The following is a 15045-nucleotide window of genomic DNA, read 5'->3' as shown; positions in this document are numbered from 1 at the left end:
TACTATCTGCAGTTTCAGGCATCTACTGGAGGTCTTGGAACGTGTCCCCCACAGATGAGAGGGGATGACTGTATTACCTACTTAAATCGATTCTAAAAGACAGAAATTCAGCCTGTTCACTAAATTCCAACTGTGATTCGAGGATAGAACTTGTTCGAAGTTTAGGTGAGATGAGGGAGCATAGGCTTTGATTTTAGGGATTAGAGAGACATGATTTTATTTTGTGAGCATATCCAAAAGAATAATAGAACCAAGTAAACTTCTATCTTAACATGATGCCCAGCCTGACATAAATCTCCTCGTGTTTATTTCTGGGTCCTGTAAACGGTAATGTAGCACTGAACTGCTTTCAACATTGTCAGGCCAAATAAATAGGCCTTCCACAAAATCATTTTCTAGAAATCATATAGAATCAGAAGTTTTCTCCCTACACTTCAGATGGTACACATTTTTAGCACTTAATCCTTTCACATGCACATAAAAACATTTATTGTTAGCAGTAAAAAGTATAAAGGATCAGATGAAGTTATTGAAAGATATAAAAGACCCTCCTGTCCTCATGTTGTTTAGACCAAGTGATCTTTTTCCTTTTATTCTTTGACCTGGCCAGTTAGGTTTTGCTAAGCATTTTTAACCTTTCCTCATTGTGTTAATATTTCAGCACTAAGCATTAGCAATATGTTGTTTCTATGTGTTTATTGAATAACTAAGTGCTCCATCCTTTACTCTGGAGAAAGAATACAGTGTAAATGCAGCTCATAGAGTTTCTTTATTTTCTTTAGCCTTGGAGGAGGTACCTTTCTGGGCCTATGCAGTTTATTGACTGGCTGTGAAAGTTTTGAAGAGGCTCTTGAAATGGCATCCAAAGGTGACAGCACCCATGCTGACAAGCTGGTCCGTGATATTTACGGAGGAGATTATGAAAGATTTGGTCTGCCAGGTTGGGCTGTAGCATCTAGGTAAGTTTAACACTTGTGTTGTAATTAAAGTTGCTTATTTATATCCAAAATATATAAGGAACTCATATAACTTACACCAAAAAAACAAAAACCAAACAACCCAATTACAAAATGGGCTGGGGTCCTACACATACATTTCTTCAAAGAGGACATTCAGATGGCCAATAGACATATGAAAAGAAGCTCAACACCACTAATTGTCAGGGAAAGGTAAATTAAAGCCATAATGAGATACCACCTCACACCTGTCGGAATGGCTATCACCAATAAATCAGCAAATAAGTGTTGGCAAGGATGTGGAGAAAAGGGAGCCCTCGGGCATTGGTGGTGGGATTGCAGATTGATGCAGCTACTATGGAAAACAGTATGGAGGTTCCTCAAAAGATTTAAAGTAGAACTGCCACAAGTTCCGGCAGTCCTACTTCTGGGTATTAATCTAAAGAAATACAAAATATTAATTTGAAAAGACATATTCACCCCTATTTTCATTGTAGTGTTAATAATAGTAGCCAAGTTATGGAAACAATCTAAGTGTTCATTGATAGACGATTGGATAAAGAACTTGTGATACAATGGAATATTACTCAGCCATAAAAATGAAGTCTTTTCATTTGCCACAACGTGGGTGGACCTAGAGGGTATTATGCTAAATGAAATAAGTCAGATAGAGAAAGGTAACTATTACATGATTTCACTTATGTGGTATCTAAAAAACAAATGAATAAACTTACAGCTACAGAAAACAAATTGCCAGTTGTCAGATGGAAGAGGATTGTGGGGATGGGTGAAAAAAAGTCACAGGGATGTAAAGTACAGCGTAGGGAATGTCTACAATAATAAAAGCGTAATATACTAATTAGACCGGATGTCCTTCCGGATGAAGCCAGGGCTTCAAGGGAAGCCCGGGTCCCGGGTGCCAGAGGGAAGCCAGTGCCGGCAGCTGGAGGAAGGAAGGCCTACTCTTGCATGAATTTCATGCATCAGGCCTCTAGTCCTATCTAATATAAGAGTAATATGCAAATTGACCATCACTCCAACACACAAGATGGCTGCCCCCATGTGGTCAAAGATGGCTGCCCCCATGTGGACACAAGATGGCTGGCAGGGGAGGGCAGTTGTGGACGATCAGGCCAGCAGGGCAGGGCAGTTGGGAGGGACCAGGCCTGCAAAGGAGGGCAGTTGGGGGCGATCAGGCCTGCAGGGGAGGGCAGTTGGAGGGGACCAGGCCTGAAGGGGAGGACAGTTAGGGGTGACCAGGCTGGCAAGGGAGGGCAGTTAGGGGTGACTGGGCCGGTAGGGCAGGGCAGTTAGGGGCAATCAGGCTAGCAGGGGAGTGGTTAGCGGGTGATCGGACTGGCAGGCAGGCGAGCAGTTGGGAGCCAGCAGTCCTGGATTGTGAGAGGGATGTCTGACTGCCCGTTTAGGCCCGGTCCCACTGGGATTGGACATCCCTCTAGGGACCCCAGATTGGAGAGGGTGCAGGCTGGGCTGAGGGACACCACACACACACACACCATGCACGAATTTTGTGCACCAGGCCTCTAGTAGTCAATAAAAATGTAATGACTATGTATGGGTGTCACATAGGTACTAGACTTATAGAGTGATCATTTCCTAAGTTATATAAATGTCTAGTCACTAAGTTGTACACCTGAAACTAATACAATATTATATGTCAACTGTAATTGAAAATTAAAAAATAAAGTTGCTTATTTAGTTTTTAGAAAGCGTTAAATATATCAGGAAGTTGTAAGGGAGCTTCTTCTTACTCAGTTTAGATTCCAAATTTTGAAGGCTATGTAGTTTGAGAATTAGATCTTAGACGTCTTCCTGAGTGTACCCTATAGGAGCCCATTTTTATTAATCCTTAAGTATCCTTTCCATGATTATGTCTTTTCAAATTAGCATTCTGGATTTCTTCAGATAAATACCCAGAGGTAGGATTGCTGGATCTATGGCAGTTCCATTTTAAATCTTTTGCGAATACAAATACATATCTTTATCCTCCCCTTACTTAGAAGGTAACATTTATAAACCATTGACTAGCATACTACATATACTTTTTAACATTTTTTTTAAATGATTGATTTTTTTTATTTTACTATTTTTAGAGAGAGAGAGGAAGGGAGAGAGAGATAGAAAGAGACATGGATTTGTTATTCCACGATTTTGTTGTTGTTAATCCTCACCTGAGGATATTTTTTCATTGATTTTTAGAGAGAATGGAAGGGAGGGGTAGAGACAGAAACTTCAATATGAGAGATATTTCAATATGAGAGAGACACAGGGCCAGGGATCGAGCCTGTAACTGAGGTACATGTCCTTGACTGGAATCGAACCCAGGACCCTTAACCCTTTGCACTCGCTTGCTTTTTTCTCGATTTCTTTATTCTACTCGGGATTTAATTTTTTAAATACCCCAGATTTTACAAAGCACGGCAGTAGAATAAAAAACTGGAGTTTCTTTTCATACAAACTTATTTGGATTTTTTTATATTTCAAATTATTGATACATTCAAAGAGTAATTTTAATCTCGATGCTAACCATGTCGAGTCACACTCGACATCCGAGTGCAAAAGGTTAAGTCTGTGGGCTGCTGATGCTCAACCACTGAACTAAACCAGCTAGGGCGATACATATACTCTAACAGCATTATATACTCTAGTCTTTCTCTGCCTCCCTTACTTTCTTTCTCTGCCTCCCATCCCTCTCCTGCCTCTATTCCCTTCCCCTCTTTCTTCCTTGTTAACAGCTTCATGCTATTTCATTGTTTGGTGATGTTGGGGTTCCCATTATTTTGGTATGTTCAGTTCAGTGAATCAATGAATAACATTGTATATGTGTAGATTTATCTGTAGGATAAATTCCCCATATGTATGAAATGTTGCTTTTTATCAGCAGGTTTGATTTTGTTTGTTTTTTCAATTCTCTGCAGTTTTGGCAACATGATTTATAAGGAGAAGCGAGAATCTGTTAGTAAAGAAGATCTAGCAAGAGCTACTTTAGTTACTATCACCAATAACATTGGTTCTGTGGCACGAATGTGCGCTGTTAACGAGGTAAAAACATTTTAATTGTATGGAAAATGTGAATTGGAGTTTTATGTACATACTAAATGTGAATTGGAGTTTTATGTTCACGGGGCGGGGGGTGAAGGGGGGTCCCTCTCAGCCCAACCTGCACCCTCTCCAATCCTGGACCCCTCGGGGTATGTCCGACTGCCTCTCACAATCCAGGACCGCTGGCTCCTAACCACTTGCCTGCCTGCCTGGCTGCCTGCTTGATCGCCCCTAACTGCTCCCCTGCTGGTCTGATCGCCCCTAACTGCCTCTGCCTTGCCCCACACCCGAGACCCTGGATATCCTCCTCCAGCCGGTCACAGGCACCCTTGACCCCCGGGCTTCCCTCCCTCTGGCTGGCTGCAGGCACCCAGGACCCAGGCTGGCTTCGCCTGGGCCAGCCACCGGGACCATGGGGTGGGCAGCTTGTCCCTCTCCCAGGCTGCAGGTGCAGCTGCTGGTGCCCGGGACCTCAGGGCAGGTGGCTTGTCCCTCTCCCGGGCCGCAGCCTGGCTGGTCCCCATTCCTCTCCCCCCAGTGTTGAGTGTCTGAACCATTACGGGGTGACGGCGTGATGGCCATTTGCACATTAGCTCTTTATTATATAGGATAGCAGAGCTTCTTCATGTTTTTACAGAGACCTATAGGATAGAGACCTAATCCATTAAACCCCAAGACTCATTATGGATGTATGCTATGTACTCAGTTGTTACATGACCTTTCAAGAAAGTAGCAGGTAATTCAAATCAGAAATAGCACAAATAGACAATTACATTTCGCCTTCTTGGAAATACAGTCACGTGCTGCTAATGGCAGGTACATTCTGAGAAATGCGTCATTGGGTGATTTCATTATTGTGTGAACATAATAGAGCACATTTATCACAAGCCTAGATGGCACAGCCTACACACACGGAGGCTGTATGGCAGAGCTATTGCTCGAGGCTACAAGCCTGTACAGCATGTTGCTTGTACCAAACAACATGAGATTAAATCAAGCACAAGGAAAACGATGCGACCAAGAGACCCATAAATCTATGAGGCAGCGGCTGCTGCTGCTGCTGTAAATGGCATACTGTTTTATAGCAAACTGTCTTCTTTTTGGAAAGAGAACACTCTAGAATTACAGTAAAAGTTTATGGTATGGTATGGTATGGTATGGTATGGTATAGTATAGTATAGTATAGTATAGTATAGTATAGTATAGTATAGTATAGTATATAAGCCAGTAACAGACATTATCATTGTCAAGTCATATACTGTACAGAATTGTTCTGTACTTTTATACGATTGGCAGTGCTGTAGGTTTATTTACACCAGCATCACCACACACATTTGAGTAACATGGTGTGCTACAACATCAGGATGGCTGTGACATGGCTATGACATCACTAGGCAATAGAAATTTTCAGCTCTGTTATAATCCTTTGGGACCATCATCATATATGTGATCCTGAAATGTCGTTAGGCAGCACATGGCTGTACATGACCTAAATCTCTTAAAGATGTAAGAGAAAAAGGCAATGTGTTTGAGTGTGTGTTTTGTGTTGTCTTTTTCCTGTTAATGTTGCATTTGATTGGTGAAGTGCTTGGAAGTTTTCTTACTGCCCTCGGCTTCTTTACAGTGCTGCCTTGTTGCATATGGATCAAGCAGCATTGTACAGGGCTATGAAGGCATTGAGACTCATTCTCCGTATACTTACAGAAAGCGTTTACTGCTAGCTAGACTTATCTCATATTTGGGTTATTTTTATTTGAAGGAGACTACATATACAATCCTTTCTTCATGTGGTAGATATATTTGTCCATTTAACTTTATGTTTTTTATTTTCAGAGAGAGAGGAAGGGAGAGGTATAGAGAGATAAAAACATCCATCTGCTGCCTCCCACACACCCCCTACTGGGGATCAAGCTCAAAACCCAGGCATGTGCCCTGACCCAGAATCAAACCAGCCACCTCTTGGTGTGTGGGTCGATGCTCAACCATTGAGCCAAACCGGCTGGGCTCCATTTAATTTTTGTAAATATCAAGTACTTTTAACTGAATGGAGACTTTGCTTTGTGAAGGAACCCTTTATTCATTCACTTATTTGTTGGATAAATATGTACAGATCGCCATGTGCTAGGCATTGTTCTAGGCACTTGGGATATATTAGAGAAGGAAACTGCTCTCTGACGTGGTAGAGCTTACATCTATTCTAGTGATACAGTAAATAAGTATTTAGTTTGTGTTAGGTGACAAATGCTGGTTTTCAAAATGAGAAAATCAAACAGGACAAAGAGAATTTGAGAATAGATCAGAGCGTGGCAGAGGACAGATTGCTGTGTAATTGGATGGACAGATTGCTGTGTAATTGGGTGTTTGAAGGAGGCTTTATTGAAAATGTGACATTTGCACAAAGATTTGAAGGAAGCAAAAGAATCCTGCATGTGGATATGTTGGGGGAAAAGAGGCTCCAACAGAGAAAACAGCTGTGCCAAACCCCAAATTAATCCTCTGAATTATTATTTAAATCCAGAATTTTATTTTAGTTTTTTTTTTTTAATATATTTTTTGATTTTTTACAGAGAGGAAGGGAGAGGGATAGAGAGTTAGAAACATGGATGAGAGAGAAACATCGATCAGCTGCCTCCCGCACACCTCCCACTGGGGATGTGCCCGCAACCAAGGTACATGGCCTTGACCGGAATCGAACCTGGGACCCTTCAGTCCACAGGCCGACGCTCTATCCACTGAGCCAAACCGGTCAGGGCATATTTTCGTTTTTTAATAATAGGGTAGTTAAGTTGGTTGAGGGAGTCACTAGCAGGCATTTTAACCTCGGTTTTGGGGCTCTTCCACTTTTGGGGGTCCACTTTTGAGACCTTTTTTCTTAGCCCTATGCCTGGATTTTCACTGGCCAATTGTCTTAATAATTCTGGCCAGAGTTTACACTGGCAAATTCAGTGTTCAAACATGTATACCCAAAAAGTCAATGTATTAGTAGGAGAGTAGAAATAGGATTTCTGGACGTGCATATTCTAGAGAACACCAATTCCTCCATCGAAGGTTTCCTAGCCGTACAGATACCTAAGGAACCAAATCAGTGAGTGGGATCTTAGCAGAAAAACATGATGGGTTAGGCTGGAAGCCTAGGGGTCGGGGTGCATGCCATACCCAGTCAGTGTTGCTCTCCAGCTCTCTGTATAAAGTCCACGGGTTGCGTGTCATTGTTGAGCATACATTGCAACATACTAGCCAAGTTTACAGCTTCTTTTAATCCTAAACACATTTAAAATACTCTTCCTTGGTTGGTCTCTTTTAATCTCATCAACAACATTTCTCCAAATTGCTATATTTAAATGGATTATTTCTTGGCCATTTTCCCAAGCAGGTCTCATCTATAATCATTTAAGTAGCATCTTTTCCAGAACTTTTCTTTTTTAAAATACTTTATTTTTTAGAGCAGTTTTAGGTTCACAGCAAAAACGAGTGGAAAGTACAGAGAGTTCTCATATACCCCTGACCCCAAGCCTGCACAGACTCCCCAGAGTTCATCCAGCAGCTCACTGATTGACTCATTACAGCCCATGAACCTACACTGACACACCATCGTCACAAAGTCCATAGTTTACACTGGGGTTCACTCTGGCTGTACATTCTATGGGTTTGGACAAATGTGTAGTAATGTCCAAAAGTCATTTTTTTAAACATACAGGATTATGGAGGTATATACCAGGAATGTAGCAGGCACTAACAAATGGTAGTTATTTACATTTTTAAGTAGAGATTTTGTAAAACCTCTTGTATTGTGAAACCTATTTATAATTCTTTCTTGAAGTCATTTTTGTTCTTTTCCTTTAGAAAATAAACAGAGTTGTCTTTGTTGGAAACTTTTTACGAGTCAATACTCTCTCGATGAAACTTTTGGCATATGCACTGGATTACTGGTCAAAAGGACAACTGAAAGCATTGTTTCTAGAGCATGAGGTATGACAGCAAAATAATGTTTGTGAATTTTAATAGCGTGCTTTTATATGCAGGCTTCTTTAGCTACAAAACTACGACTTACCTAAATTGTATATTGATTCCTCACTTCAGTTTGAATTGGGGGGTCGGGGTTACTGTAACCTGGCAGGCACCCCATTAAGTTAAGACTTCACAGTTCTGAGAGAGCAGTATCAGCTCCTTAAATATTGGGCTGCTTGTACACTTAGTGGATCTTATTTTCTCCCCTGAGGTAACAAATGTTAAATGTGAACAATACAAAACTATATAACTTAGCAATGAAAATTCTCTTTAATCTTCCCACCACAACCTCACCCTCACTGCCAGAGGTAACCACTGTTAACATTTTGGAGTTTATTATTCTTTTCTTTTCTTATCTTTTCTTTTCTTTTCTTTTCATATTTGTTCACTATAGCTAGTTAAATTTTGATCTAAGCATATCAGTTTATATAATGTTTAAGAATAAGTAAATTTACCTCAGATTATTTTGTTTCTGGTCAGTCAGCTGGCTACAAGAATTTTAATAACAAGAGCAGAGTATTTCCTTAAAAGCATGCCTATTTCATTGTCACTGCTCTCACTGCAGAGATCAGAATGGGAAATGCCGAGTTGCTCCATGCGGGATGGAGTCACTGAAAGTGGCAGGCTTAGCCGAGGGAAGTTAATTGAGGAAAGGGGGAGGGGCACAGAATTGCAATAATAGCCCTAGAAATTTTAGTGTCTAAAAGCTACACTTTGCTTTGCTAGTGTGGCTCAATGGTTGAGCGTCAACCCATGAACCAGGTTACTGTTTGATTTTTGGGCTTGATCCCCAGTAGGGGGCGTGCAGGAGGCAGCCGATCAATGTTTCTCATGATTGATGTTTCTCTCTCTCTTTCTCCTCCTCTCTCTGAAATCAGTAAAAAGACATTTTTTAAACCACACTTTAAAAATAGGTATTTAAAAGGTGTATATATTGAGAATACAGTTTAAAATACTTTATAATAGCTGACAAAACAAATTGGTAGATTTCTGAATAGATGTTCTTAGATATAATGTAAATGTTTGTTAATAGTGGTTAATACTGTATGCTAATTTAAGAGCTGCACTACATTAATAATTGCTTTAAATTACACAGGGATACTTTGGAGCAGTTGGTGCACTTCTTGGGCTGCCAAATTTCAGCTAAAGCGTCAGGTTTATCTCTGATAATAAATGTCATCCAAGAGGAACTGAAAACCAGAGGCATAATTGCTGCATTATTTGTCACTGGAAACGCAGCATAAAAGAGTAGCACTATTCCTGTTGCTTTTTAAATGTCAAAATGGTAAGCTGCTAACTGTTGCCATAGTAACAGCAAGAACTCGGTAGCAGGTGAAGTATTTCTAATTGAAATGCTTTCCCTTTTGTATATAGCCAGTGTTAAATCCTTAAATGCAGTACAGCCTCTGATTATTGAGCTTTCTCTCAAAAAGATTTTCTATTTATTTTATGTAGCCAACATTGCAGTACTGTATGCTCAAACAAATCTTAAAAGGCTCAGAAATGTTTAGCTCATAAAAATAATTAATTCTGAATATTTGTTACAAGTCTGTTCTATGTTTTGGGTATTAAGCAGACAGTAACATACCCTGTATCAAAATTAATTGAAATGGCAATCAAAGATGATGATTTTTATGTGATTTTAGAAATGTCAAGGCAATACTAATTATTCATTGTTGTTGTTTTCCTAACATATTCCCCCCGCAAAAAAAGCCTGTTTATGTGATCTTTGCCCAGAAGTATAACCTTTTTAAAAGAAGTACAACCTTTTTCAAATGCCATAATTTAATTGAAATATTAGCCTGAATTTTAAATGAATCCTAGAAAATGCACATATTTGGTGACATAGCACTTTCTATATTTTATTAGTTAACCAGTACATTTACAGTAGTTAATATTTTATAATTGGAAGCTTAATTATTTATTTGAAAGTCCTATGATGAGGTCCCAAAGACTATTCTAATGAAGTATGGTTTGCATGCGTTGGAGAGTTCTTTCTGTACCACATTTATCTCAGGCCCAGACTCAGTCCTTTCTGTCTAATTAGGTCTGAACCATCAAAGCTAAAGACTTAATTCTATTATGAACAGCAACAAAATCACATTTATTCTAAATTGATGTTATAGAAGTCAGAGTTTTTTTGAAACTGGAATTCAGAGGCCGTACTGCAGAATCATAAAAGGATCAGTGTTTTGTACATCTGGTAATAAAAGAATTATAATTCCTAAATTTACTGTAAATCCCTTTGCCTTAGAATTTGTTCTGTATTTTGAATCATTTTTTATAATGTTATAAACCTTTTCAGATTTTTACTTTGGCAGTAACATTTTAGAGCTCAGCGATGTCAGAGACTATTGCTCGTGGTTTCTATGAAGTAGAGAGGCTTGGGGAAACTAGTCACCTCCTTAAGTTACCAGTAAGTCTGGATGAAGAACTTACAGCCGTTTACATTATGGAGAAGTATCGCGATGTTTCCACAGAACACAGTCCTGCTCCATGGAGAACAGTTTTCACTAGACTATCAAGAGGTGCTTAGAGTTTTCAGAATCTGTGCTCAAATACTTATAATTCGGTTTTCTCTTAAAGACCATAACTTCAAATTACATTTCTGTGGCAAATGGTACATTAGCAGCCATAGGCTTAGGTGGAAAGAAATGGAATGATCAAAGTCTCTACAAGTTAGTTTGATCAATACTTTGTTTAATTGGGACTATGATTCCTACTTTCTGTCCTCAAGAACTGCAGGTACTTGCTAACACGCATGTAAAGGGGAGTGCCATCTCACCACTCTGCACGTGGCTTTTCTCATGTATAGTCTAGAGTTATTGGAATAATAAGAACACAGAATTATGAAGAAGGCTGCCAAGATTCTACTTTTGTATTATGACCTCAAGGAATTCCATGTGAGAATACAATGGTCAGCAGGTTTGGTTATAATCCCAATCAATATAATGCCTCAATGTTTTGTGTTCTTGAACAGCGCTAATAGAAATAAAATGTGAGGCACATGAAATTTTACATTTTCTAGTAGGCACATTTAAAGTAAAAAGAAATGGGTGAAATTCATTTTCATTATATATTTCAATTTAATTCAGTATATCTGACATGCTATCATTTCAACATCTAATCGATATTAAAAGTTAGATATTTTATGTTTTGGTCTTTTACACTTGGTATTCAAAACCAGTTTGTATTTTATACTTATAGCACATCTCAATTTACACTAACCGTGTTTCCATTTCCCAGTAGCCAGATTCAGGTAGTGGCTACTGTATTAATGCAGTTTTAAAGCTAGCTCTTAACATTTGGCTTTTAAAAGAATGTTTGAGAGGGACAACCTTTAATATGGGACCTTAATTTTTAAAAACAAAGGATAGGAAGTAGCTCATTTGGATAGTTTATTTTATACAGACAAGCTGTATTTCTGACCATTCCCAAAATACCTTACATTGCATCCTATCCATCATAGCGGCTCATTTCCCAGTGATACTGATAAATGCCCAGGACACATTCTGACTGCCCTAAGCATTCTCCAAAGTGCGTATTTCCTACACTGAAGCAAATTTGATGATTCCAGTGACTTAAATGTCCCCCCATCTTATCTAATTTAATTTTGAGAAGCCCATTTTAAAGGATTAAATAGAGGCGCCCTATTCTTTGTTGAGTTGTGTACACATAAGAGAATTTTTAACTTTCGGATTTAGTTTTCATTTGTAAAAATGATAACATTTTCAAGTGCAGGAGCACTATCTACTTATTTTGAGGCTTAGTAAAGAACACAAGGCTAGAACTTGCCACGCCCCCCAAAAAAGATTGCCTTTTAACTAGAGAATTTTAGAACTAATGGCTTTCAGTTCCATATCCCAACTTCCCCGAGACACAGTGTTGGTAGACTTGCCTGCCTGTCAGCACTGGCAGTTCCTTGTTCAGCTACTTTATTTAAATACGTGGACTCAGTATAGGAAAAGTCAGTGCTATTGCCACTAATATACATGGTAATTGACAGGCCTTTAGGAAGTTCAGAATATTTGCCAAATATTAGACTGCAAAGGTTCCTGAGTTTTTTGCCTTTGTGTGCAAATGTGATTGCTGTGATAAGTTTTGGTTTCTGAAAGTTTCATTTCTGTAAGCGAAAGGATGCAGCTCAGAGGGAAGTTTTTCCTCTGTGTCCAGCGGTACTTTTGCCTTCTAAGAGTAGCTCATCACTCTTAGTCTCACCTTGATTTCTTTTTTTTTTTTTTAATATGTTTTTATTGATTTCAGAGAGGGAGAGAGAGAAACATCAGTGATAAGCGAGAATCATTGATGGGCTGTCTCCTGCACGCCCCCTACTGGGGATTGAGCCTGCAACCCAGGCATGTGCCCTGCCGGGAGTTGAACTGTGACCTCCTGGTTCATACGTCAATGCTCAACCACTGAGCCACACCGGCTGGGCTCGCCTTGATTTTTAAGGCTGCATTCTTGGATGGAAAGCTTAGCAAAGCAATAGCTTCTAAATGTCCTTTGTAACCAATCTGTATTATATAGAAATTATTTCATATTTTTTTAGTGTATCATTTTTTTTCTGGTTGAGCACTTAATGCTTTTTAACCTATTGCATTTGAGAATGGAGTTTAGAAAAAGACTGAAAGAATAATCACCAGAAAAAAAAGAGTGTGCATTATTTTCCATTTAACTTATTGCTTTGTGGTATGTATAAACAAAATACTAGAAACATGTTGCCTTTTGTAATAATATCTGACCTGTTTAAGATGATTTGCCATGACATGTCAGTGATGTCCTATTTTCCCAGTAAGTTGGTTTATCTTCCTGTGTTTTATTCTCACACCGGAGGAATTCAGCCAACTTTGTTTCATCAGATAATCTCACAAAATGGTATGCTTTATACTACCACGTGTTTTCAGTACTGAGTCTGGTAACCGGCAGACCCAAGAAAGAATTTTCTTCCTTTAAAGTGTTTTAATAGCCTATTTTAAAACCTGTGTTGTGAAAAGTAACTCATCACAGCTTTTGAGTAATTTCCACTTTCAAAAAGTTCTGATGTCTTCAGCAGTCCCTGTTGTTCGGGTCATCAGTCTTGTGTGGTCAGCGAACGTGGGGTCATAATTTGGTTTTGTATTAGAAATAGCACCAGTCACTGGTCTAACTTCTTTAAATGTTGTTTCCTTTATTTGTGAAATGAGGACATTGGTTTGTCACAGTGGGGTCATCAGTTGTCATCAAGTTCCTGGGAAAGGCAGGTACTTGCCTCCTGTGGCAGCGTCTGCAGTAACTAACCCAGTCGGTTCACACGCTGGCCTCATGTCTTGGGATGTATTTTGTGTGTACATGTCGATAGGTACTGGACTTGAATTCTCACCCAACCAATAGGATGGTATTAGTTATTTCTTATCACGTTATGTTGCTGCCTATAATGAGCAAGTAGATATACCTTAAACTAATATGAAGGGATACATAGATATATTCAAGTCTGTGTGTGTGTATACTTCAATCAGTAAACGTATCTGGAATTTTTGTTGTGTTAACTTCAAAATTATATGGGCATTATTATTACTTTATTTACATTCTGGCCCTTACTGTAATCAAATATTATTTTTCTTAAACATTTTCAGTCTGTTTGCCACAGCTGCCACTAATTTTGTGTTTAAGAGAATTAATGAAGAATGTATTTTTCAAAGGCATAAATGAAGGTCGAAATCAAGATTGTGAATTATATAAATATGCAGCTAAATTTCAATTCTAAAATAGTGCTATTTTTCCTTTTTTGCTATTTCTTAACATCTTTCACACATTGCAGTGCTTACAGTTCCGGTAGCTCTCAAAGGGCACATCGGCTTTACATCATTTGGAAAATATGAGTAGATAACGCGGGTCGTTTGAGGTCACTTGAGCCTGTGTCCCGCCTCTGCATCGTGGCTGTTGTCCTGCAGTCAGTAGTTGTCGCAGGTGTGAAGCCATTTTGAAATCTGCCGTTTGTTGTTTTTTTACGAGGTACCCTTTTTAGTTTACAACATTTAGAAACAGCAGGTAACTCTGTAGGCTCCTTGTCCAAATATAATGAATGGAATTAGATATAAGTCATGTTAAGATGGTTTTATCATTTTTTTATACATTGTGTGTTTTCAGTTTTTTTGACTTTTTAACTGAAGTTCAATGGCATTTGTCTTAATTCTGCCCAGTTACTGACCAAATCATGCACAGATGTTTGTGTGTGTTAACTTTACTTATACAAGCCATTTCAGTTTAAGTTGCCTTATTCTCTCGAGTTGTTCTTGTCAAGTGTAAGCTTTGTCATGGAATCCTAACACTGAATCTGATGTAAAAATGTATGATGTGCTACAAATTTTATTCATAACAAACTAAGTTATAGCCTATTGTAACCTATGAGACATTTTTTGTAAATTGTCTAATTTATTTTTTCATTTATGTACAGTTTCTTATGTAAATTCTTAGACTGTTTGTTGTGGCCTGTTCTGGAGACGTCCTCCTCCTCTCCCTTAATGCTTATTTGCATGAGAGAAACTTGGGTTTGGCTGGTTTGCACTGTATGGCCATGAAGCCACCTTCAGCACTCTGCCTTCTTTCTGTAGCTGGACTTTTTCTAGGTTTGTTCATATTCTAAATGTTAAAATCATGCTTATTTCCTACTTTCCAAATAAATTCACTAAGTTGTTTACTATGTGCATCTTTGTATTAATTCTTTATTTTACATATTGTACTCCCACGTTTGCATTCTGGTTAAATGTCAGGTTTAACTGAAATCAGCTACAGCAGATTGTACACTCTGAGGGCAAGGACTTTGTGCAGACTGTTCACCTCTGCATCCCCCTGCTTGGCACAGAGAAGGCGGTCAATCAATCAATAACCATATGCTGAGTGAATTCATTGTAGAGAAAGTGTTACCTCTCCGGTCTGCCCATCTAAGAAGTAACAAAGGTGATCATCACCTTCCTCTCTACAACATTAGAAAGCGCAAACGTTCTTCAGAGATACAAACCTTGAAATCTAAGATGCGTAT

General features: G+C 38.9%; 1 protein-coding gene across 1 annotated transcript in view; it reads left to right on the top strand.

Moving 5' to 3' along the window:
* Positions 1–14706, top strand: part of PANK3 (pantothenate kinase 3) — a 28559-nt gene extending 13853 nt beyond the window's left edge. Inside the window, exons 4-7 of the mRNA XM_079771939.1 lie at positions 783–959; positions 3896–4019; positions 7863–7988; positions 9124–14706. Of these exons, the coding sequence (XP_079628065.1) occupies positions 783–959; positions 3896–4019; positions 7863–7988; positions 9124–9174 (478 nt within the window). The 3' untranslated portion in view covers positions 9175–14706. The remainder of the gene's footprint in view (positions 1–782; positions 960–3895; positions 4020–7862; positions 7989–9123) is intronic.
* The last annotated feature ends 339 nt before the right edge of the window (positions 14707–15045 follow it).

Source organism: Cnephaeus nilssonii (assembly GCF_951640355.1).
Source record: "Cnephaeus nilssonii genome assembly, chromosome: 5".
Lineage (NCBI taxonomy): Eukaryota > Metazoa > Chordata > Mammalia > Chiroptera > Vespertilionidae > Cnephaeus > Cnephaeus nilssonii.
Note: the sequence above shows the minus strand (reverse complement) of the source record. Positions and strands in the feature narration are given on the sequence as shown.